The sequence below is a fragment of the Narcine bancroftii genome, chromosome 6, assembly GCF_036971445.1.
Source record: "Narcine bancroftii isolate sNarBan1 chromosome 6, sNarBan1.hap1, whole genome shotgun sequence".
In the NCBI taxonomy this organism is placed as follows: Eukaryota; Metazoa; Chordata; class Chondrichthyes; order Torpediniformes; family Narcinidae; genus Narcine; species Narcine bancroftii.
In genome coordinates this window covers 152684379-152711412 of record NC_091474.1, presented here as the reverse complement: position 1 = coordinate 152711412, position 27034 = coordinate 152684379, and the positions used below count along the sequence as shown (strand labels likewise).

The window sequence follows — 27034 nt, the reverse complement described above, 5'->3', positions numbered from 1 at the left end:
GGCTCCAATTGACCCTATGGTAAGGGGCTATGGTTACCCTATGGTAAGGGACTTGCATTCTGGGGTTCCAAATGACCCTATGGTAAGGGGCTATGGTTACCCTATGGTAAGGGGCTTACCTTCTGAGGCTCCAAATGACTCTATGGTAAAGGGCTATGGTTACCCTGTGGTAAGGGGCTTACCTTCTAGGGCTCCAAAGCCTTTCTGCCATTGCATGTCATGAATGTGCTCTACGCATGTCCAGATAAATGCCGCTCCAACACATCTGAAGTTGTTATACTTCACTCAGGGCAAAGTAGCCCACTGATAGGCAACACCCCCTCTAATTGCATGTTCCTTTTCAAAGAAGGCATCATCCTGATATGGAACAATTTTGCTGGTCGTTGTCGCTGGGTCTAAATTCTGAAACTCTCCAGTTAATGGAACTAAGCTTCTACATTAATAAGGAAAGCTCAGCCCCTTTTGAAAGACAGTTAGCGATGAGCCATAGATTTGGAAAATAAAAGGCAACAAATTACCAGTACAGTACTCATCAGAAGTACAACCACCTCAAATTGAGTCAAATTAGACAAATATGGATGCCAAGTAATTGAAAAATGACGTCCTATTCTCTTAATCTGGTCATTTGTTCATCAATTAGTTATGTTATAATTTGGCCAATAAATGACATTCCCTATGCCTACCTTTGAGCTTGTGTAACTTCCTCTTGGCTCCCTTATCCCTTGTAAAATGTAAGGAAAAGATAGAATCAAGTCTCTCTTTACTTTCCTTAATTTCCAAAGTCATCGTTGATATTCATTGACTGTAATAATGCAATCAGTTCATCTATTTGTGCATACTGTAGCATGCTTGTATTTCTAGCCCTCTCATGCTGGACTAGCATGGAGTGGTGTGCTTGTTTCTTATTGACTTGCCATTATTTTACAAGTGAATTTATCCAGGATATAACCAGTGGGATGAATTTTGGTATTCAATTAAATATTGTGACATAGTTATTACCTACATTTTGTTTTCCATGTTACATTAAAGCCTCAAGAACAATTCTAATAGATCTTTGTTTCTGTTGGACACTTATTTTGATCATTACATGGACCACATGCTATCCCCAATCAAATTAATAAATTGCTGGGAGGATTGACATTGAATGACAAGCTGAGGTATCTCCCATTTGTGACTCCCGAAGTTAGAACAAAAATATTCAACTCTCAGTCTTCACCTCATTTAAGTCCTAAAGTACAAATTACAAGCACAATTAGAGTGGGGTTGGAAGATTGATGACCAGAATTTGCCCTTTTTCTGTGTCTAATTTCTAAGTATTTGATGTGCAAGAGATTCAGAAAATGCACTGTTCTTGTCATTGGAAACTTGCATTCTCCCAAGACCAATTAACTCTCAGTAAATGAACTGATGAATAAGAACAGGTATTAAATTAGAGATATTTAGATTAAAACTTAAAACAAGTTGGTCTATATTTTATTGTAGACATTTTAATTTAATTCTCGTTAGGGATTGTTAGCCAGTTTGTTCCTGAAATTTAATGTTGCATGGAAAATTAACCTTAAGAACAAACATGAATGTGATATATGATATTTATATTGTAGAGATGGAATGCATAAATTGTATATTATTAAAAAAAATATTTCTGGATTAGTAGAATTACATACAACAATTTTCATGCTAAGCCAATTCTTGTTAATCATAGAAACTTGAGTGTCTTAATTTTTCATTTCTAGAGCAACAGCAGAGCTCGTGAAGTCATGCAGCAGCAAAAGGCACCCTTAAACTGCAAAGAGGCTTTCACTGCTGCAGGTGACCAGGTTTTTACCAATCGCTATTACTCTTCAGAAATGGATAGGGCAAGATACTTGGGTGGTGATGTGGAAGCAGAAATCAGGTTTGTAACTATCTAATATCTTGGTATTACAACCTTCAGCAAGAGGCCAAAAACACCCTTGAATTTCATTCATTCCACAGTTTCAGCATTCTTTTGCTCTTCTGGCTTGGCATATGTTCAGTTGCGATTCAGAATTTAAAAATGTGAACCTTTGATAGCAGCTGACGTAACATGGAATAAAAAAGAACAGGTTAACAGATTATTCTTGAGTGAGGCAAATGAGTAGCCTGTATTGCTGAATTATCCAAACACCTTGCACGATGGTCCTTAGCACTCTGGTTGATGAACCACACCCACTATCAACACACTGGAATTCTTTTGAGTTAGGTAATCTTTTTGTATGACTTGCTTCTCATGAAAAGCCCATGGTTGTTATAATGCAGATTCTTGTAAATAACCCTTGTGTATCTTGTCTCTTAATTTCTATTCATTAAAAGGTCTACTTTTTTTAGTGTTGAAATGAGGCTTATTTCACCACACACACACACACACACACACACACACACACACACACACACACACACACACACACACACACACACACACACACACACACACACACACACCACTTCTTGCACTTGGGATAATTATCCTTAGCCAGTTAGCCAATCAGATATCTTGTAATGTGGGAAGAAACAGAAAAACATGTGGTCACAGGCTTAACATGTAAACTCTATATTGTTAGCATGGGAGGTCAGGCAGGAACCTGGATCCTTGGAACAATGCAACCTTTGTGTTAACTGCTGCACTAATATACAGCCCAATAATAGGTGTTGATGTGATCAGCCAAGATCTAGCTGCATTTCAAAATAAGGCCTTTAGAACAAGGCCTGTAGATTTGCTTCGAGAAATTATATGGATCTTCAATTTAATAGGAGGGTAACTATATATATTTGAAATGTTTATTATTTAAAAAAAATACAAATTGGCAATTATAGTCTTTGTGTTACAGACAGCTAGAAGAAGAAATGAACAACAAAATGGCTCAGGTATTGCGTCTTCAGCAACAATTGCAGACAGTAGAGGAGGAAATCAAGATGAATGAGATTCACATGAAAACAAAACAAATGCTAATAAGGAAAATCCAGGTTTGTAATCATCTAAAGACACCTTAAATTTTACATTAAAAGAACTACTTTAATATTTTGTTCCTTTCTTTAGGAGAAAGGAACAAAAATAAAGCTAGAAATCACAGATTTAGAGAATGTGGATGAGCCTCAGTCTGTGGATATTTCCACATTAGTAAGTATATCAATTGTTTGTAAATTATTTCAAACCTCCATCTGACAAATACAAATACTCTGGGCAATTTCGTTTCATTTGTTATGTTTTCAGATCGACCCATAAAGTTAGATGTGAGTGATACATTATTTCCTTCATCTTTATTCTTAATTCTCCTGTTTGAATGAAAAATTAGGAAGAAGAAGTGAAAGATATTTGGCAAAGAATAGAATCTGACAGGGAGAAATTAGAAGAAGCCAGGAAGAATATGAATGAGCACCGAACAATAGAAGAAGAAGCAGAACAGAAATATAAAGCGATGAAGGAGAAGATAAATTTTATAGCTGAAGAGGCTGACCCAATAAAGGTGCAAACCAATTGTGTAACATTTTCCAGCATTTTTATTTGTTGTTTTGTTGCAGGTAAAATTATAATAATCTCCATTTTCTTTTACTAGGATGAATTGAGTAAGATTGATGCAGAAGTTGGAAAGTGTAAATATCATAAAAGACATTATGAAGAAAAGAAAAAAGAACACCTGGATGGGATAGATCAGTTAAAAGAAAACTTGGAAAATAAAGAAAAGATTTTAGAGGTAAGTTTACTTGATCAGCTGCTTAAAGCACTGTGGAGAACTTTCAAAGCAGGAAGTTGTAACTGAAATTTCAACTTGAAAGATTTTTAGCTTTTAACATTTAATCATCCCAATATTCTAATTGTTCAATGCACAGTCAAATGTTGCATGGAATAATTTTTGTCCATCTTTGTTTAATCTCATTGCATTGAATTTGGATAAATATTTTAAGATGAAATTTACAGTGTAAAAAATTTTCCTATTTGCAAAATAATACTTATTTGTTTGGAGTCAAATAGTAAATTTCATCAGGTAGTGATATGTTTTACCTTCTCCATCTTCCAATTTTTATTTTCCCTCTTTTTGATTGTGTGTATGTTAGGAAGTGTCTGGGATTGCTGCTTTGGTTGGTAATTGTGTACAAACATTGCAAAGAAGAAGCATAAGAATCTAAGCCATTCTCATTAACATATCTAAATGTATGAAATGTTATTTTTTTGGGGAAATAATCCAAGGACTGAGGAGCAAATTGTGCCTCCTTTCTGCCAAGGTAGTGGAAATTGGCCAATTCAAAGATGACTTCAGATGCAAGGTAGTGGCCAGCATTTTTTTTGGTGAGAATTAAACATTTTAATGCTTAACAAGCCTTACCTTGTTGTTTGTCGTTGTATGAACACTGTTACAAGTATTTTGCTATTGCTGCTAGGTTGTTTTTAAAAAAAATGACCATTTCTCCAAAAAAAACTTTTAACCGAAATAGGCCCGGTCCCAACCATTTTGGATAATCAGAGTTGTACTGTATTTGCAAATAAAGATGGTGAACAGTTTCCATCAATATCATTTGCATGACTGCACCATGAATGTACCCTATCAGAATGTTGACCCTGAGTTGCATAATTAAGGCTTGAACAGCTCTATCAAATGGTTTTAAAGTTATGGCTAGCTTCAAAATGCATTTGAAATACTACACTTTGTGGTAATGTATGTAACATATATTTAAATCAATTGCTTGTATTGACACATGAGGCACTGGGAAGAACCAAATTATTTCTATCTTTCAGTGCTCATCCCTATTCTTCCTGGCTTGTTAGTGTTGTATTCTATAAATTAATTATTCTAACTGCTGGAGGTTTAGATGAAGAAGTGATGTGGTTTTACAGTATTTAAGCAACTGCTGAAGTGCAACAAAACTATTGATGTTTCCCCTTCAGCACTGAAGAATATATCTTTTTGTAATTATTCATATTGCATTTTCTCTTCAAAGCTTAATGATTCAACTCCCAACTTTAGATCATGATTTGGTTCCAGCTCCTATGTCCTTTTGGTTTACAGTGGAATGAGATTGGGCTAAAATGAGAAATGAGACAAGTCATAAGAAAAATATTGAAATTGGCCACCAGTAGGAAGGTGCACTTTCCTCAGGTCTTGAGATATTCAAGGTGGCACATATCACTCCTCACCTTGATCCATATTTCTCCTGTTTTTCTTAAAATTAGAGACACCGTCTAGCATGGTTGGAACAGAGATTAAATTTGCAATCAGTGGTCTGAATTGGAATATGAATATATATATTTACAGCACTAAAGGTGGTTGTGCAACTTGACATTTTTCTGCAGCCATCCATAAATTGTTTTAATGTACTGTGCCTCATAGTCATTAATCTTCACCACTTCAAATATTTATCCAATTTTAATGTAAAATTAGCTCAAGGCAAATTATTGTACCACCCCCCCCCAAAAACTATTTGGGAACTGATGTTCAGTTTTAAATTGATCATGCCTATAATTGGCCCCTCCAAAAGGGAGGAATTGTCGTCTCCTTATTTAATCCACAGAAGTTTTATAATTTCATAAACTTTGATTCAATCTCATTCTGAATATTTAAAGATAACTCCAAGTGCAATATTAGTTGAACAGAAGCTGCTGTGGCATCTATAACATCTGCAGTAATTAAGAACATTGACTATTTAATTTGTGTAATTGCATTTGGCTGCAAATAGGAAAAAAACATTTTTCATCTGCATTTGTGTGTAATACCTGAAATTAGAAATGCATTGGGATGAACTTGATGTGCCAGATGGTCGCATCATATTCTATAGTTAGATATATGTTTGGTTATTCCAGGAAAATACTTCTAAAGCCAAACAAATTTGTGCAGAACGAATAGAAGTCACCAGGACTCCCAGAAGTATTGATGTAGAAATAAATCGCCTGAGAGTGAGGATCAACAAAGAACAAGAGCGTCATGGGAATAAGGAGGAAATTACAAGGTATTTGTCAAGTGCCATGTGGCTTGTTTATAGACTACTATCATAACCTTATAGTGTTGATTTAGAATTTTGGTTTGGTGCGCTCTCTCTCTCTCTCTCTCCAGGATTTTGCCACTTGAATTTTTTTTTAATGTCAACCTTCCACTTTGCTTAGGGGAAGGGGTTTAGAATTTATCCTTTTTTTTGTTTTTTTTTTCTTTGTTTGATTCTATTGTAACATTAGTTTTGTGCTATTGTGCATCTGAATTTTTACATATGATCATTATTGTAACTTTTTTTACTAGTTCTATAGCACATAATTATTTTCAGTTCTTTCTATTATACAAATATCAATAAAAATATTTAAAAAAGAAAAGTTCCAACACAAATGTCTTGCTCTTTAATATTGCATATTTGGGAAGAACATGCATTTGTTTTGATCCAAGAATGACCCATGTACCTAGTAGCCAGGGGGCTTTTTATCAGTGATTAAATTCACTAACATGAACTGTGATCTTTGATTCCTTCCCTCATATAATCCACAACTACTGTATATATTCCCAGCACTCTGTCTTTAATCATGGAATTTTCAAAATGAAGTTGTCTCGTGAATGAACATCAAAGAGAAAGTGGTGGGCATTTCCTATTATATTCTGTCAGCATAATTCTGGTGCTCGCTGCTTGTAATTTCAGCAAATAAATTATTTGATAAAGATTAGAGATTGAGGAAAAAAAATTGAATAACTGAAAAAATTGAAATGATAAAAGATGGTTTCTGCAAGAGCCTTAATAGGTCATGAATTTAGATTGGATTAGAATTTCATTACTCATGCATTTACTTTCTTAAATCTTAATCAGCATTAACATAGAAAATGTGCAGCTCAATACAAGGCCTTTGGCCCACAAAGTTGAGCCGAACATTTCTCTACCTTAGAAATTACTTGGCTTTCCCATAACACCTATCTCAAGGACTCTTAAAGGATCATAACATATCCTCTTTCACTACCATTGCTGACAGCCAATTCCACACACCCACCATTCTCTGCATTTATATCAAAAAAACTTACTCCTAACATCTCCTCTGTACCTACTCCCAGCACCTTAAACCTGCGTCCACTTGTGGCAACCATTTTAGCCCTGGGAAAAAGCCTCTGACTACACAATCAATGCCTCTCATTGTCTTAAACTTCTCTTTCAAGTCACCTCTCATCCTCCACTGTCAACTATTTTTCATAAGGCATGCTTCCTAAACCAGGCCACATCCTTGTAAATCTCCTCTCCACCCTTTCTATGGCTTCCACATTCTTCCAGTAGTGAGGTGACCAGAACTGCGCACAGTACTCCAAGTGGGGTCTGACCAGGGTCCTACGTAGCTGCAACATTACCTCTTGGCTCCTAAATTTTAATTCCACTATTAATGAAGGCCAGTATACCATATCCCTTCTTAACCACAGAATCAATCTGCGCAGCTGCTTTGAGCGTCCTCTTGGCTTGGACCCCAAGATCCCTCTGATCCTCCACACTGCCAATAGTCTTACCATTAATACTATATTCTGCCATCATATTTGACCTACCAAAATAAACCTCTTCACTTTTATCTGGATTGAACTCCACCTGCTGCTTCTCAACCCAGTTTTGCATTCTATTAATGTCCTGCTGTAACCTCTGACTCCCCTCCATACTATCCACAATTCCCCCAACCTTTGTGTCATCAACAACTTACTAACCCATCCCTCCAGTTCCTCATCCCATCTACGTTCTATAAAAATCATGAAGAGTAATGGTCCCAGAATGGATCCCTGATGAACACCACTGATCACTGACCTCTGTGTAGAATATGACCTGTCTACAACCACTCTTTGCCTTCTGTGGGTAAGGCAGTTCCAGATCCACAAAACAATATCCCTTTGGATCACCTGCCTCCTTGCTGAAATTCATGTACACTACATCTATTGCTCTTCCTTCATTAATGTGTTTTATCGCATCCTCAAAAAATTCATTCAGGTTCGTAAGCCACAACCTGCCCTTGTGAAAGCCATGTTGACTATTCCTAATCATATATATACATCTCCAAATGTTTATAAATCCTGCCTGTCAGTATCTTCTCCATTAACTTACCAATCACTGAAATAAGGCTCTCTAGTCTATAATTTCCTGGGCTATTTTTACTCCCTTTGTTGAATAAAGGAATAACATCCGCAACCCTCCTAATGATTCAAAGATCATTGCCAGAAGTTCAGCAGTCTCCTCCCTCCCCTCGCTCCGTAGCTGGGTACATCTCATTTGGTCCTGGCAACTTATCCAACTTGATGCTTTCTAAAAGCTTCAGCACATCCTTTCTCTTAACATCTATATACTCAAGCTTTTCAGTCTGCTACAAGTCATCACTAGAATCACCAAGATCTTTTTCCATTAGTCAGTACTAAAGTAAAGTATTCATTAATTACTTCTGCTGTTTCCTCCGGTTGCATGCACACTCTCCCACTGTCACATTTGATAGGTCTTATTCTTTCTTGTCTTGTCCTCTTGCTCTTCACATACTTGTAGAATGCTTTGGAAACACCAAGGATTTTTCTTAATCCTTCCTGCCAAGGCCTTCTCATGGCCCCTTCTGGCTCTCCTAATTTCCTTTTTAAGATTCTTCCTGTTAGCCTTACAATCTACAAGCAATCACTGCAAACTATTTAAATATTTAAGCTTTCAGTGCATAATCACATACTTGTGAGAATTTATGAGAAATGTTGTGCATTTGTTAAAACAAAAGTAGAAAACACAAGTTTGACTTTGGTATTTAGAATGGATGATCGAATAGATTCACCCGGACAACAAAGTTAGTCCAAAACATTGTGTTCTAAGGCCTATGTGTTTGACTATCCCTGAGTTAACTTTTCATTTGTTTATTTTTGCACAGGCAGTACTATGATGTTTTGGAAATGTACAAGAATGTCAAAAGCCAAATCAAAACCCTGAAGAGGTTTATGCAGCTGCTTGATAAAATAATGGAGGAAAGGCACAAAGCATATAAAATATTTAGGAGGTGATTGATTTATTTAATTTGTACAATTATTTTGAACATCATTAATGATTGTGCAGAAAGACCTGGGTGTGAGGGTGTGAGGGTGTGAGTGTTCTGAGATGTCCCCATTATGGCTGTAAGCCAAGAACTACCTGTATACAAATTGCGAAGAGTTAGTTTGTCGGTGCAGCAGATAATCAAGAAAGCAAAAGCCTTCTTTGCTGGGTGGATGGAATTTAAGTGTGGGGAGGTTCTGCCATACATTCTCCTTAGGATAGACTGACTAACCCTGACCCTAATTGCAAGATGATGGTGCAGAGGAGATTCACCAGATTTTCTTCACAGGGGGGGTAACTTCTGAAAAGAGATTGAGAAGCCTAGGACTGTACTCATTGGTGTTTAGAAGGATTGAGGAGGGAAGAAATCTTATAGAAACATTAAGAATTAAGTAGTAAACATGCTCCATAGGAGGTAACCAACTTTTCGGGCCTTAGCCCTTCTTCAAGGTATCAGCAAAAAGCAGGCAGGCACCTGAATAAAAAAAAAAGAAAGAAAGAAGTAGATAAAATAGAAGTATGGAGGTTGTTTTCACTGCCATATGGGTCTAGAAGAAGGGGACATAGTTTCAAGATTTGGGGAAGTGGATTTAGGACAGAGGTGAGGAGGAACTGGTTCTCTCAAAAATGGTGAATCTGTGGAATTCTGGGCCCAGTGAAGCAGTAGAGGCAGTCTCATTAGAAGTATTTAAGACACAGTCAAAAAGATTTTTGCATAATATGGAAACTAGATCATTAGGAACAGGTGGGTGAGTGGAGCTGTGTCCACAACCAGATCAGCCCTGATCTTATTGAGTGACAGAGCAGGTTGAATAGGCCAGTGGCCTACTTCTGCTCCTTTTCTTTTATGGATTTCTGTATTGAAATGTACTTGTAAATGCCAAATTAGCAGTATTACTTTATATTTACAAGCACAGGGAGTGCACAAGATTGCTGTCAAATATTGTCTGGTTTGGCTGATAAAAGCTAGCATCAATTCTACTGAAGTTGCATAAGAACATGGGGGAATAAAAGAAACCGGATTTGATCACTGAACTTCTTGAGCCTGCCTCAACATTCTACACGATTGTGGATAATTTACCCTGACATCCTCTCATCTATGTCAGTTCATCGTGGCCATGAATTCCCTAATCTTTCAAAAAACATATCCACTTCCTCTTAATACCCCTTGATGATCTAGCCTCTACAATCCTCCTGTGAGAAGTTCCTACCCACCTCTCTTGTAATTAACTATCCCCTAATCTTGTAACTATGTCCCCTCATTCAACATTTTCCCATTAGTTGAAATATCATACCACGGCCCACATGATTTTGTTTCAATGTGATAATTCCTTGTTCTTCTAAACTCAATAAATAGAGGTCTAAGCTGGTGGTGAACGGGTTATCCTCTCCTCCCAGAATAAGCCTTGTGATGGAAAATCTAAAACTGCAAACCTGGAATCTGTAACAAAAACTGGAGAAAAACTCAGCCAGTCAAACAGCATCCATGGAAAGAGAAGCTGATAAATGTTTTGGGTCAGTAATCCTTCCTTAGAATTAACCCTATGTATATTTTTTTTAAAAACTGTGTCCAGCGTCAATGTATCCATTCCAGGCATGGTCTCACCAGTACACTGTAACAATTTCTGAACTCCAACCCACTTCCAAGAGAAAGAGCAAAGATAAAGATACATAAACCCAAATTTCAGGCTTGAGCCCTTCATCAAGATATGACAAAATATAGGCAGGTTCCTGAATTGGGGAGGGGGGGGGTGGGTGGGGAAGCATAGAGAGGAGCATAGACCCACAGGCAAGAGGTAATAGGTGTATAAGGGAGGGAGGCACTACAGAAAATGGGGAGGGATTATAGCTCTGTGAATGGAGAGGGAAAGGGGTGGAGAGCTGAAGGAAACGAGACAGAGGGATGGGGGGAAAAAAAGGGGGAATGGTGTGGCAGAAACCAGAGAAGTTGATGTTAATGCCATCTGATTGGAGATGCCCAGATGGAATATTAGGTGTTGCTCTTCCATGTGTGATTTGTCTGTGCAACCCCTGCACCTGCACATTGTGTGATTTGTGTTGAAGAACACCTCAATCCCTCTGCTCTGGTCATCTGCGTTTGGATAATAAGATTAATCTTATTGAAGTCCAAGTCCTATAAGAAACTCTATTTCCCAGGTTTTCATCCCTCAGTCTATCAATCTGTATTCAGTTTCAGAGTCCAAAGAGAACAAATCACTGATAGTCCAGCAGCATCCAATTATTCAAAACCCCTGATGGTTTGGCATCTGGCTTACACGTTAGTCATAATGTGAGCCAGGAATCTAGAGCACAACTGAGATGTGCAGCAAATTTCAGGACTCCAAAATTTGCTTGTATGTCATTCCACTTCTCTTTCATGTCTTTAAAATAATCATAAAGATTGGATTGGGACACTAGTTCCACTGAGGAAAAGCCCATATTTTTCTGACTACCTTCTATGCAAAAAAACTACTTCAATCCATGCTAACACACTTCTTATTTGGTGAGTCTCTCCTTGTGCACCTTTTATGTGGCACTTTGTCAAATGCTTTTTGGAAACCCAATTGTACGACATATACAGGTTCCCCTCTATCCATTTTGAAGAACTCCAGAATGTCACCCTTCTGAAAACTGTTGATTTGCTTTGATTACATGCCCACTGAGTAATAGATGGTAAGCTACTAGTTCTATACTTACTGCTTTTTATCTTCCTTGCTTCTTGAACAATGGAGTGCCTTCCCCTGGAATTTTAGTAAAGTTAAACCAATGGCTTCACCATATCTACTCTGTTTCCTTTTCTAAATGGTATAGACCAACAGATATGGTGACTTGGTTGTCTTTGGTCTCCTGAGCTATTCTTGTCCCTGGTGATAGTGATTGTTTGAAATTCTTCCATAGTAATTGAAACTAGCTGATCAGATATTCTTGGGATATATGGACTATCCTCCACTCTGAAGACTGGTGAAAAGAATTGATTCCAACTTTTGATATTTATTATAGTTAATTTCTCACATTTATCTTAAAATTCTAAAAACACTTTACAACAGTATTTGTAGAGGAAAGTGACTCATTCATGTGCAAAGCATTTATTTCTATTTGTATCAATCTTATTTCTGATATCCAATTTTTAATCTTTTTACAAAGTTGGCTTGGTCCGGTGAAGAATAGATTTATTCTTCAGTTTTTTGCTGTGCATTTCCCATAGATTTCTTGACTTGAAGAGGTACTAGCAGGAGTAGATTAATCAACCACATGAGCTTGTTTCACTATTCATTTGGATCAGAGTTGATTTGTGTTTACCCTCTACTTACCTCTGTATCCCTGTTTATTACAAGCAAAAATCAATGAATCTGACTTGAAATTTTCAAATGCAGTTAATCATTTAATTCCATTAACCCTAGTATAATAATGGTGCTGCACTTCTTCTGAGGCATGCATCACTGTCCTGTGGTCTATTGCCCTACGAGTTCTTGCGAGGGGAATGGATTATATGCTTATGGCTTTTTCATTCTACCCATTCCACATCCCACAGGCAAACTTGGTTTTGAAATCCTCAATAATCAGATAATGTCCTGCTTACAGGAATAATTGAATGTTGTTTATTGTATCATAGAAATATTAGTATTTTTTAATTTTTAAATCAAATAGATACATTTCTCTTCGTTGCAAGTACTATTTTGATTCCATGCTATCTCAACGTGGCTACCATGGGAAAATGATCTTTGATCATAAAAGTGGAACTCTTTCTATTGCGGTGAGTTATTTGCATTATTTGGGAATTTTCTCTGTACAGTACAATTCCAATGATCCAAAATCAGATTCTCCGAAATCCTCATTTATTCAAAATTTTTTTTGGAGCCAAACTGAACAGGGATGTCAGGCTCCTGGCAGTGGCTGCAGTGGGACCCTCGGGCTCCCGGCAGCAGCAGCAGCGGGATCCTCAAGCTCCTAACATGAGCAGGGCCTTGGTGGGGAAGCGTCAGTCATTGACGTGGCCAGCATTTTTTTGGTGAGAATTAAATCCTTATCTTGTTGTTTTTTGTTATTTAGACACTGTTACAAGTGATTTGGTGTTACTACTGGGCTGTTTTTAAATAATGACCAGTTCTCTGAAAAAAACATTTATCCATTTTGGATAATTGGAGGTGTACTGTATTTTTAAATGTTGGTTCACAAATGTCGTACAAAAGCAGAATATTGAGGGTGGAAACAGTGAAATGTATGTTCAGGTTTTGTTTTTGCAATTAATTTTAATGTTTTTAATTTTTTAATTTAGACATACAGCACAGTAACAGGCCCTTTTGGCCCAGTTTACACCCAGTTCCAACTGCCAATACATTTAAGTATGATAATTTTCCGTGATCATTATGTACTGTGAATTGAGCGTTTTTGTGTGAGCACCGTAGTCTTGAGAGTGTTACAAGTCCAAAGGACCCCAAAACCCAGCACCAAGACAAGTGGTTTTTAAAACAAAAGTTATTTTTAATCAACTTTAAACATGAAAATAGAATCAAACTTTAACTTTATATTTAACTAATCCAAATTAACCCCCTTCTAATTCTAAGCGCACATTTATGTAATGTGTGTGTAAATTTAAGAAAAGTTCTTTGGTTCACAGTTCAATCTCACTTCTCCTTCTTCCAAGTTCTCTGGATGCAGGCAATTCTTATACTGTGCACAGAATTTAACATGTATAAAGTTCACCAAGCTTTGGTGCTTGAAAGGTAAATGTTTACCGCTCAGGAAGGTTCTTGTAGGGTTTGCAGAGAGATATTTGTTGTTCCAGGATTTCCACAACTGAGGCACCACCATTAGTCACCTCAATATCTCACTGATTAAACTTGCCCCATCAGGGTTTTTCAGATAGCACTTCCAGCCATCCACTGCTTTCGAGCTTTTCATCAGTTCTTCCTGGATTGCACTGTTCACTATCCCACACACACTGACTGAGAGAGCTTGTGTCCTCTATCTCTCTCCAACTGAAACTTTAGTGAAAAGCATGTGACTTGCAAAACTTCCACTTTTTTCCTTCTGCTCAAGTTGTTGTTAGATAAACAAAACCCAGGAGTGATCTTTCTGTGAGCACTTTGCAGAAAGGATACTTGTCATCAGCCTGACTCCAGCAAGACAATGGTCATGCATTTTAAGAGCCTTGAGCACCTACTTGTGAAATGTGAATAACATTTTCCAGAAATTCTGCAATGTGAATTCTTCAGTCTTTCAAATAAGATCTGTTTTAAAATGTGTGTATGTATGTAACCTATTCTAAATCTTACAAATTCCCCAAAATATTCTAATCATGACAAGAGACACTCTTTTGTTGGGTTGTAGTTGTACAATCAGATGATAATAAACTTGAACAAACAACTTCAGGATATAATCAATGAATTGAGTATGTTATGTAGGATAAGATGTCAATAACCCTTATTACACCCCTGAGACTTGCTTCCTAGACTCTGCAGGGTAGCTAAATGAGTGGTGGCATCTTCTGGGTTACTAAGTAAGCGCTCTCCTTCCTCAGTGTTTCGTTGATAGACCCACAACACCTCCGGAGGGTTCAGCAGTGAATCCTGGCGTCCCAGCCTCACCCCCTAGATGCCATTCACTCATTTGGATATCCAGGTGGAATCCTTTCTCCTCATCCAGAGCCACTGATTACCCTTTTCAGCAGCTCTGGAAAGATCTTTATCTGCTTGTCAGTGTATCTTTCCTCATACTCCCATCTCCCAGAGTAGCTTTGATGTCAATATGGCTACAAATCCTCTACAGCCTACTTCAACTTCCAATCACGTTGCTGCACATCAGCTGCAAGCTCATTGTACCTCAGTTTCTTGTACTCATGGGCCTCCTCCACTGTATCCTAAACGAGAAGGACACAGCAAAAGATCTGGTCTGAGGTTGGTTTCTGCAATTTCATTTCGGAAGCAGACCCTCTGGTCTAAGTGAGCTGTCATCTTCCAATCACGTGCCCTGCCTAGCTGCCCAGAATCTGATCTTGATGTGGCAATTCCAGCTTGACCCTCATCTTCCTGGACAAATGCTGTTAACGGTAATGGCCAGCAGGATGAAGGGGGAGGTAGAGCATTAATAGTTGTCTGCCGATTTTCCAGCACTGCTGCAAAACAACGCAGCACCTGGTTGTGATGCCATGTGTGTCGGGCTTGAATGAGGATGGTTTTGCAGCCCACAAAAATGTGTTTTAGTTTTGCTGAAGTCAGATAGAGGGAGCATGCGGGGTCCTCTCCATACCACTGGCTGAGATTCATGGCAGATGGCAAGACATCGGAAGCAGACCTGATGGTGAAGCTCACTGAATGTCTCAATTTCCCACAGCTCTTTCCAGGAGATCTTCCCTCCCATCTTGTCCATTGCCTTTGGCTTCCTTGAGTGACGACCTTTGCGTACCTTGCCACCTCTCCTGCCAACAAATCTCCTCCATCACAAGCCTAAGTCTATGAGATGGAGCAGCCTTGTTCCAGACTGGTGATCTGGCCCTAAGGCCAAGACCATTCCTCCTTTAATGCACTCAGCCATGATGTCTCTATGCTTGACTGCCACCTATGCTTGCTTAGTTGCTTCTGATGGAATCCATTTTCTCCCGGTATCCAGGATGACAGTAGCTTGAGCTACAAATGGATCACTCAACTCTGTTGATTTCATCTCCAGTCTTACTTTGGTGTACATATTCCTCTGAAGGATTAGAAATGGGTACCTCTAGGACTCCTTTGCCATAGAGCCCTTTGCTGCTGAGGCATCTGGAAAGACCAAGCCACTTCCTTATGTACGAGTTTATCAGTTTCTCCAGCTTTTCTACTCTCAAGACTGGAACTTCATACAGGGTTAGTATAGAAAGAACCAAAATTATATACACCATAGCTTCAACTTGCCACATAGTGTGGTTCTGTCAATGGTCTCAAGGCCACTGATGGCATCCTACCTGAGCTGATGTATCTGCCCTGTATCTTTGAGGGATGTGTCATATCACTGACCTAATTTTTTTTGCTGGTTTCTCAAAGACTGTTGGATTGTCTCATTGCCCATGTAGAAGTGTTGATCTACCAGCTTCCCCTTAATGATGGAGATCCTTCTGGACTTGATAGGCTTGATCTTCGTCCGAACCTGCTCAATGTTCTCTTGAAGCTTCCTCAACAGGCATACAGTACAAATCTTGATTGTGGTCAGTGTTGTGAAATCATCCATATATGCTCTGATAGGTGGCAGCCTCAAGCCAGGTGTAATGCGCTGCTCTCCAACCACCCATCGAGATGCTCTAATGATCACCTCCATGGCCGTGGTGAAGGCTAGTAGGGAGATGGTACAACCAGCCATGATTCCTACCTCCTGATGTTGCCACACTGTGGTGTAGTCTGCATGTCCTTAGAGTAGGCCTTAACGAGGCTTGTAAGGGCCACTCGGACCCTGAAGAAGTCAAAAGCAGTCCAGAGGAGGTCATGAGGGACTGAGCTGAAGGCGTTGGCAAGGTCCAGGAACACTGCATGAAGATCTATTCCCTCCTTCTGATGCTAGATAATGTTCCAGACAGCCAGAGAAGACCAAAATCCCAGCTTTCTGGATTTATGATTCAATCAGATGGTTCCTTTGGAGATATCTTGACAGTCTATGAGCCACCAAACTAAAGAAGATTTTGCCCTCAACGTTCAGGAGACTGATCTGGAGGAATTGGCTGATTTCTGATGAACCCTTTTCGTTTGAGGTCAGGATCCCTCCCGCTCTCCGCCAGGAGGGTTGATATTTCCTGGTTCTGTGTACCACCCCTATGAGCCTCTAGAGGAACTGCAGGATACCTGGTGCATTTTTGTAAAGCCTGAATGGTACTCCACTGGGACCTGGGGCTGATGCAGCCCTTGCTCTATGCACAATTTTCTCTGCTTAATCTAGGTGGGCTGATATCAAGTTGGTGTTCTGGTGGATGGATTAGTGACATGTCAAGTGGGTTGGTGATCTTTTGTCTGTGTGGTGCTTTTCCAGGTGTTTTTCCAGTTCTGCTCTTGACACTGAGAGACTGCCACTCTTCTCCTCTGTAAAGAGACCCTTCTCAAGAAGGGATCTTATTGAAGCTTGTTTGTGTCCGCTCCTCCTTCCTGCACTTCCTTATCAGGTTCTCAGCTCTCCTCCGTGAGGCAAGCCTGCTCCGTATATCTGCTTGCAACAGGTTTATGCCTTCCTTCTCTTCCTCTGTGGCCTTCTTCCATTGTTTCTTCAGCTGCCTCCTCTCTCTGACCAGACGATCTATCTCCTTCTGCCTCCTGGACTTAGTGGGGATCGTCATTGTAATCTTCTTCCTCTCTTGCACTGCAAAATATTCTGTCCCTTAGCTATAGATTAATTCCCCCATTCTTTCCAACTTCTTCATGAGCATCTCCAAGATGTTGCAGAAGTCAGCATTGAACTCCGCCCCCCCCCCCCTTCCCCCCCAACATTGCGGGATTTTGGTCACTTGATCAACAACTTTCGCCCCTGTATCTTTTCCATTGCCCATTGAAATGGGCTGGGTTCAGGATGTTCTCCTATTCCTTTGTGATAATGTAATGGTGGAGGGGGTGTATTATACTGACTGCTTGCTATTGGCTATGTCTGTAGAGATACTCCACCTTACTGGTATAACAGATGGAGATGCTTTCCCACTGGTCAGTTTAGTGGTGGTTATCTTCTTTCTTCTTTGGCTTGGCTTCGCGGACGAAGATTTATGGAGGGGGTAAAAAGACCACGTCAGCTGCAGGCTCGTTTGTGGCTGACAAGTCCGATGCGGGACAGGCAGACACGGTTGCAGCGGTTGCAGGGGAAAATTGGTTGGTTGGGGTTGTGTGTTGGGTTTTTCCTCCTTTGCCTTTTGTCAGTGAGGTGGGCTCTGCGGTCTTCTTCAAAGGAGGTTGCTGCCCGCCAAACTGTGAGGAGCCAAGATGCACGGTTTGAGGCGTTATCAGCCCACTGGCGGTGGTCAATGTGGCAGGCACCAAGAGATTTCTTTAGGCAGTCCTTGTACCTCTTCTTTGGTGCACCTCTGTCACGGTGGCCAGTGGAGAGCTCGCCATATAACACGATCTTGGGAAGGCGATGGTCCTCCATTCTGGAGACGTGACCCATTATAGTCTGTTAATAAAAACCCATTATTAGTATAACACTTGACTGGTGGCATATCAGCCTTGCTCTTCCTCCACTGGGACAGGGGTATTGATGTCATGCAGACTTTGGGTTTTGTCCTGATGCTGAACTTTAGTTGACTGACTCAACCTGCTTCTCAAATTGTAGCTGTTGATACGAGGTCCCTGCTGCCCTATTTCCAGCCACTTATGTAACTCTGGAGCTTGTGTCCTGTTGCAGTTGTAGCAGCCTCAGGCATGCTGATCATCCAACTCATTGTCTGTTCCATTCCTGTGTCAGTTACTGGATTATCTGCCAATGTCTTCCGACCCCGCTCTTGCTGACTCGGGGTATTTTCTTACAAGTTTTCGTAGCCAAGAGTGGGTGGGACTCATGCACCTTACGTGCTGGATCCCACTTCTACCGAAATGTTACTGAAATTGCAAACCTAAACAGACTGTTTCTGGGTAACGGATGAGTTCCATTTTTACAAATGTTCACGTCAATTTTGATTGGAAGTCTTAAAGTACATGATGATAACCAGAGCTCCTTAATATTGTAATGAACTGTATTGAAAGCACATGAGGATGATAAAGAAAGAACAATTACTAAAAGTGAGGAGGGAGGAAAACTTTCTGCTGTTCTTAGGAACAAATGTTTGTCTGTATGTTGGACCTTTAAATTTATTAATATTATGAGAGCTTGTTCATACATTGTGTTGTCCATAAATTGAGTGTTCATAACCTGGAGATGGCTTGCACTCACACATTTGGAAAAATGGCGTATCTTTGAATCTCCTTAAGGAATTAGATTGATTATACTGGTGCTTCTATATGTTTGAATATTAATTTGATAAATCCCCAAAATTTTTCACAAAAACTATTTGATACAAATCCATGGATGAGAAAGATTATTTTAAAGAGAATGTTAAAAGAAGAAACATAATTGGAGAGTGTAGCAACTGCTAAATACACGCTACACAAAAAAATAAGAGGACGTACATAATGGTCTTTAGCAAAGAACCTCTGTCATCATCCTTTCAACATCCCATTCTTTTTCCCAGCAAACCTCACCCATCCACACCCGCCCTTGCGATTCGCTCCTGCCCCGAGGATGACCGTGATGCTCCACTCCATTCCGGCCTGCGCATTAACATTATCTGAGCATCACCATTGATGAATCACCAGCAACAACCAGCCATAAGCAAGGCCCACATAAGTGTGCAGCCACAATAGCCTCCTGCCGAGCCTCCAAGACCTACAAGGCGCATAATGGTTTGGTTGGTTGATAGTCTAGCCAGATTGGTCTGGTACTAAAATGCAGGGGATGGTTGATAGGATTGGCTGGGATCTTACGATTTCTTTGGTATAGGTCATGATGTAGATGGCTGATTCTCAATGTATGCTGGCTTTAAACAGTCAATCGAGACGGTGTCAGTCTTTCCATCCCGTCAGATCATGAAACCTTTGGGCTGGCGTTGGATAACAGCGTAAGGGCCATCGTAAACTTGCTGGAGTGGATGGCGAACAGTGACATATTGAACGAAGACGTGTGCAATGTGGTAGATCGGCTGACACATATACTGCAATAGTTGCCTGTCACATTGGTCTGACTAACTGGACTAGAGTAGTCAATTGACATAATTGGGAGGGACAAATGGCCTAGTCACAGCAGCTGGCCAACAAATTCAGGCAGTGTCAGAGTGGTGCCATTGGCCATTTCTGCTGCTGAACAGCCTATGTCTGCTCTTACAGCCATATGAACACTAAAGAGGACCATGGGTAACTGTTTACTCCATAAGGATGCATCACCCCAGCTGTTGATGCTACTTTTAGCTGGCAATAGAAACGTTCAATGAGACCGTTCCCCTGCAGGTGGTAAGCAGTCATCCGAATTCAGGAGGTGCCCAAAAGGTCAGCACCAGTTCAAACTGTGACCGTTTAAAGCCAACATCTATTGAGAATCAGCCATCTATGGCATGACTTGTACCAAAGAAATCGCAAGACCCCAGCCAATCCTATCAAACATCGCTCGCTTTTCAGTACCTTACTCAATCAAACTAACTTTCAACGTCAGCATTACAGTGGTGTCCAGAGTGATTCTGAATGTTCAAGGTTTTTTATTGTAGAAGATGACCAATGAAAAGGCACTGAACAAGATCATACAACACAATTGCCAGTATTTTTTTCTCTGAGGGCAAGTGATTCGCAGGATCCAATAGATAATTGAAAATAGGAGTTTATTTTGTTAGATTGGGATGAAATAATATTTTAATGGCAATTTCCCCTGTTGAAATTTTTGATTAGTTTTGTACATCTCGTATTCATTTTTATATTTTTTTTCTTATGATTCTAGCTAGATATTTTTAAATTTAGACATTCAGCAAGGGTAACAGGCCCTTCTGGCCCATGAGCCCAAGCTGCCCAATTGACCTACAACCCCATATGTTATGAACAGTGGGAGGAAACTGGACACAAGGAGAAGATACAAACTCCTTATAGACCATGGCAGATTCTAACTTGGTTCGCTGGCAGTGAAACATCATTGTGCAAACCACTATGCTATTTGTAATATTAATACTTTTGTATTAATGAAAGCGAGAAAGCTGGAATACTCAACAGCTCAGGTGGCATCTGGTGAAAGATATCAACCTGAAACTCCTGTTTCTCTCCACTTAGATGATATCTGATCTTCTGTGAATTTCCAGCATTGTTTTATTTCAAATCTCTGACATCTGCAGTGCTTATAATTCTTATTGATTACTCTTCATATTAATGGAAATCTCTTTTTTAAAGGTTCAACCTGGTGAGGGAGACAAGGCAGCACTCAGTGACATGCGATCCCTTTCAGGAGGTGAACGTTCATTTTCAACTGTTTGTTTCATCCTTTCCCTTTGGGACACTATGGAGTCTCCTTTCCGTTGTCTGGATGAATTTGATGTTTATATGGTATGTTTGTATCTCAGTTCAATTAGCTTTACAATTAATAAATGTTAACCTGTGCCTTGTGTAGATAAACAAGGCACAGGTTAACAAACTACTAGAGCTTGCCCATTCCTTTCTTACAATTAATGGAAAATTCTTAAAAATATCATTTTATTTATAACCAGTTGACTTGAATGGTGACTGAACGGGTAACAAAAATAATTTTTTAATATCAGAGTTCAGAATTATTGTCAGCCTTATTCCTGTGGGCGAGGCAAATTTTTACTTATTGGTAATTGTAAATTGTATTCAAGAACAGATACAAATACATAAGAGATAAATGTAAAGAAAAAATTGCAAACAAACTATACAATACAGAAAAATATATATTCAGTAATAAATAATATGTAAAGAGTCTTTAAATGAGTCTCTGAGTCCGATGTGGAGTCTGATGGTGGAGGGGTAGGAACTGTTTCTGAATCTAGTATACAAGTCTTGTGGCACCTATACCTCTTTCACGATGGCATCTGTGAGAATAGAGAATGACCTAGGTGGTGCATATTTTTTTTTAAAATTTTTAAAAAAATTTTCACACTATGAACCATACTGACCAAAATACACACAAACATTTCCCTCTTGAATATACACAGTGTCATTTTCTCCCCTTTTCCCCCCTCCCCTCTTCACCCCCCTCCCCACCCACTCAACGTTCAACATATATGATACATTAAACCCATTAAACAATGTCAACACACAATGAAAATAAACAAGAAATTTGTGTCATCTCCTTTTACATACTGGGTCAGTTCATTTCGTCTTCTCTTCTGTCATTTTAGGTGGTGGAGATCCGCGGTAGGACTTCTCTGTTGTGTTCCATGTACGGTTCCCAAATTTGTTCAAATACTGTGATGTTATTTCTTAAATTATATGTTATTTTTTCAATGGAATACATTTATTCATTTCTATGCACCATTGCTGTATTCTCAGGCTATCTTCTAATTTCCAGGTTGACATAATACATTTTTTTGCTACAGCTCAGGCTATCATAATAAATCTTTTTTGTGCTCCATCCAAATCGAGTCCAAGTTCTTTACTTCTTATATTACTTAGAAGAAAGATCTCTGGATTTTTTGGTATGTTGCTTTTTGTGATTTTATTTAATACCTGATTTAGATCTTCCCAAAACTTATCCACTTTCTCACATGCCCAAATTGCATGTACTGTTGTTCCCGTTTCCTCCTTACAGTGAAAATATCTGTCTGATACCGTTGGGTCCCATTTATTTAACTTTTGGGGCGTGATATACAGCCTGTGTAACCAATTATATGTTATATAATGTTATATGGCGAGCTCTCCACTGGCCACCATGACAGAGGTGCACCAAAGAAAAGGTACAAGGACTGCCTAAAGAAATCTCTTGGTGCCTGCCACATTGACCACCGCCAGTGGGCTGATAACGCCTCAAACCGTGCATCTTGGCGCCTCACAGTTTTGGCGGGCAGCAACCTCCTTTGAAGAAGACCGCAGAGCCCACCTCACTGACAAAAGGCAAAGGAGGAAAAACCCAACACCCAACCCCAACCAACCAATTTTCCCTTGCAACCGCTGCAATCGTGTCTGCCTGTCCCGCATCGGACTTGTCAGCCACAAACGAGCCTGCAGCTGACGTGGACTTTTTACCCCCTCCATAAATCTTCGTCCGCGAAGCCAAGCCAAAAAAGAAAGAACCAATTATATTGTATCATGCGTAACCTCGTGTTTATTGTATTTCTCATAGTTCTGGAGCATAGCTTTTCCCATGTTTCATTCTTTATCTTTATGTTTAGATCTTGTTCCCATTTTTGTTTGGGTTTACAGCTTGTTTCCTCGTTCTCTTTCTCTTGCAGTTTGATGTACATGTTTGTTATAAATCTTTTAATTATCATTGTGTCTGTAATCACATATTCAAAATTCCTTCCTTCTGGTATCCTCAGCCTGCTTCCCAATTTGTCCTTCAAGTAGGTTCAGGTCAACTAGGCAGGGATGTCCACTATCTTCCTCACTGTTCGTGTTAGCTATAGAGTCACTGGCAGAACTGATAAGAACAGAAAATAAAATGAGGGATAAAAATAAAAGAGAAGGAATATAAAATCAGTCTATTTGCAGATGACATCATAGTATACTTAACAGAACCAGAAATATCAATAAAAGAATTACATAAGAAATTGAAGGAATATGGAGAAGTATCGGAGTACAAGATCAACGCAAATAAAAGTGAAGTGATGCCAATGAATAATGCGGATTTCACAAAGTTTAAGAAAGAATTACCATTTAGATGGCAAACACAAGCAATTCGATACGTAGGTATTCAACACGTAGAAAGGAAAAAAACAAATTATCATCTACCAAAATTATTATTGACGCAAAGTCAACTTCACAATAGATAACCTTTCCTTTAGAGAATGGGAGAGAAAAGGGATCAAAAGAATAGAAAATTGTTTTTCAGGAAATAAATTATTATCATTTGAACAAATGAAGTGCAAATATGGTATACCTCACGGTACAATGTTTGCATACCACCAAATGAAAACCTACTTGGTGGTCCATAATCTTGATGATTGATGCTGCTTTCCGATAGCAGCGTTGTTGATTTTCTCAATGGTGGGGAGAGTTGTGCCTGTGATGTATTGGGCTGCATCATCTACCTTTTGCAGGGCTTTCTGCTCAGATTTATTGGTGTCCTCATATCAGGTGTTGATGCAGCCAGTCAGCACCCTTTCCACTTTACATCTGCAGAAGATGCCACGGTTTCCAATGTCATACTGAACCTCCATAAACCTCTGAGGAAGAGCCTGACTTGGATTCTTCATGATGACAATAGTATGTTGGATCCAGGAAAGGTCCTCCCAGATTCCCAGAAATTTAAATTTGCTCATCCTCTCCACCTCTGATATCTCCAAGATCACTGGTTTTGGCGGCATTGAGTGAGAGCTTATTGTTAGTACATCATTCAACTAAGTTTTCAATCTTCCTCCTGCATGCTGATTTATCAGCCCTCTACTAACATTTGCAAATTTGTAAATGATATTGTTGTACTAAGCCGCACAGCTGTAAAACGAATAGAGCAGGGGGCTAAGAATGTAGCCCTGTGGTGTTCTGATGCTGACGGAGATCGTGGAAGAGATATTCTTGACAATCCGTATTGATTGGCATCTGGAGGTGAGGAAATCCACGATCCAATTTCATAATGGGGTATTGAGGCCTAGGCCTTGGAGTTTGCTAATCTGTTTTGAGGGGATGATGGTGTTGAATGCCAAACTGTAGTCAATAAAGAGCATCCTATGATATTACTTATTATAGTTTGCAGTCTGATTGTCCATTTAAAATAAAAACAAGAGTTTCATTCAAATAATTGCATCTTTTCCCCAAATTAGTTTAAGCAACTGGATAAGAGGGGGTGAAAAAGTCTTGGGTTACATTATAAATGGGGATTATACTTTGTGAATGATGCTTCTTTGTCTATAAAAGTCTTGATCAAAGACAAAAGAATCTGCAATGGTGCAATCAGGATCAAACAAAGAGAAGGGTCTTAGTGGGTCAGGCAACATTTATGGAGAGAAATAGACAGTCATATATTTTAGGTTGTGTTCCTTTCTTGAGATCAAAATGTGAAGGGGGATATAAAGCATAAAACCCCTGACTGTATTGCTTGTCAGAGTGATTGATACTTCATTTGACTCTCTTGGTCAAGCATTGCATTCCAATAAATTTTGAATGCAAGGATCAATTGGGTCATACTTTTACGATTCTCTATGAATATTTCTGCTTTGGTTGTTAGGAAAGTATAGGGCAGGAAATTGTGGTGTTGGGAAGGTTTTGGACAAATCAGTAGTCTTGAATCAAATCCAAAGGCTGCCTCCTTAATGTTTTCATTGACCAATTACTTGCTTGAAAACTGAATTATCCTTACAACCTGAATAGATTTAATTGGACATTGAAGCTGAGAAAGTTATGAGGAGCATCCCCGCACTGCCCCCCCCCTCCCAAAACCCGGCTTATTGGTTTGGTTTGAAGTTAACTATACTAATATTTTTAACTTTCTGTTTCAGTTATCATTTTAATACTAAACGTTATGAATTTTTTGAAGTTGACTTTAGCTAAAGTTTCAGCAGCAGGTGGAAATATGATTCATCCATATGAAACTATTTGACCAACTTGCCTCCATTTTTAAGACTTGGAAAAAAAATTATGTGCAGACTGAATACAAATGTGGCAATAGTATGTTGGCAACATTAAAAAAATCTTTATGTCGCTAGCTAACTTGATTTTTTAAATGGTGTGTTTCCTCAATAAAATGCTTCAATGTTAAGAACTTGTTAGTCATTAAATACAGAAGTTATTTCTGTATCTAAAGCGGCTCTACTAACCCACTGTGATATTTATATTTACTTGGTAACTACAAAGCTTTTTCTCTTCAATTGCAGGACATGGTTAATCGTAGGATTTCAATGGACATGATGTTGAAGGTGGCAAGTTCCCAGCGTTATCGTCAGTTTATCTTTCTTACTCCTCAGAGCATGAGGCATGTATTCCATTCTTTTGTGCATAGATGTTTAAAGCAAACATTCAAACATTTTACTATCCTTTTAAGGGTGTGAATATTTTCCCTGTGATAATCCCAAATGTTCTTTTCCATTCAAACAATTGGTTTATAATTTCACTAATATAATTTGCGTCTTTAAAATTAAAAGAAAGTGGAATGTCGATAGAGGATGGCCAGATACTGTGCCTGATTTGTGTGAGTTGAATTTCCTTTGCAACAGCTGTATGTACTGGAAATTAGTAGCCTCTCAGTCCCAAAAAAAATTCAAAAGCCAGAATGTTAATGAATTTGCAAATATTCTGCAGTCTTAACTATCTGTTATGCTCTGCCTGGATATCTGTAATTTCTAAAGTTTCCTCAGGTAGTATTTCTGACTGAAATTTTTCTGATATTTCATAAAGTAAAAGAGAGCAAATTACTCGTCCCTGAGATTCCATGTAAGCTCATCTAAAAGTGCCCAAAATGGCTGTTAGCCGAGTACATTCAGCATTCCTTTATTGTCATGTAATAATACAGAACATCTACTAATAGTACATGAAATTGCCTCTGCCCATAAGACAGAGTTGCCATTAATGTCACCCAGAGCCCCTTACAGTAAGATAGAAAGAGAAGCAAGAGTCACTGAGTGTAGTAGTACAATCTTGAGATGATGATAATCGTAGTTGAAATTACAGTTGTTTCCAGAGTAAAATTTCATCATTTATATTTTCTTTAATATCTTGTTTCAGTTCTTTACCCTCCAGTAGACTAATTAGAATTCTTCGAATGCATGACCCTGAAAGAGGCCAGACCACTTTACCTTTCTGTCCACGGGATCAAGCTGAAGACTCAGATGATTAAGCAGCTGTTGACAAGACTTAATCAGAAGCACTGAAGCGTATTTATATGATCAATGTTTAATTGAAATAGGTCATGTGCATGTGTGTATTTTTAAATGGACTAGTATATGTTGTGGGAAAGCATTGCCAAAATTATTTTTGTATTAAGTTATGCTTCTATCATTCTCTCACATGACAGCCCAACTTTATAGAACATACTCATCATCTGTATATAATTTCATAAAACCATTATCAATGTTATAGATGCTTCATCAAAGACTTTTACCATGTTTTCTTTTTACTTTGCCTAAATTAGAGGATAAATCGAATAAATTTGATAACTTTGTTTTATCTGAATAGATACATTTTAGGCCAAATGTACAAAATATATCATATCTGTAAGTTTCAATCCTTTATTAAATCTACAATGAAAAAAAGTAATTACCATTTTTAAAGTTCTGAATTCTGTGCATGAAATAACTTTGATTATAAAATATAAACTTTTAACTTAGACTGGGGAAAGGGAAAGGTGTGCAATTGAAATGACATGGTGTGTTTTGAAAGGTGACACAAATAAAATGACAACATAGAGGGTACAG

At 38.8% G+C, this 27034-nt stretch overlaps 1 protein-coding gene across 9 annotated transcripts in view; it reads left to right on the top strand.

Moving 5' to 3' along the window:
* Positions 1-26825, top strand: part of LOC138736598 (structural maintenance of chromosomes protein 6-like) — a 114029-nt gene extending 87204 nt beyond the window's left edge. For 4 of the 9 annotated variants that reach the window (XM_069886370.1, XM_069886371.1, XM_069886373.1 and 1 more), the window contains exons 18-28: positions 1734-1894; positions 2847-2982; positions 3056-3136; positions 3312-3482; positions 3573-3710; positions 5813-5958; positions 8849-8974; positions 12658-12763; positions 20907-21059; positions 25499-25596; positions 26346-26825. In XM_069886370.1, coding sequence (XP_069742471.1) covers positions 1734-1894; positions 2847-2982; positions 3056-3136; positions 3312-3482; positions 3573-3710; positions 5813-5958; positions 8849-8974; positions 12658-12763; positions 20907-21059; positions 25499-25596; positions 26346-26457 — 1428 coding nt within the window. In that variant the 3' untranslated portion in view covers positions 26458-26825. Of the gene's footprint in view, positions 1-1733; positions 1895-2846; positions 2983-3055; positions 3137-3311; positions 3483-3572; positions 3711-5812; positions 5959-8848; positions 8975-10366; positions 10525-12657; positions 12764-20906; positions 21060-21871; positions 21913-25498; positions 25597-26345 lie in introns of those variants that run through there. The other 5 variants (XR_011340427.1, XM_069886374.1, XM_069886375.1 and 2 more) reach the window with 5 other exon arrangements.
* Positions 26826-27034: the final 209 nt, after the last annotated feature.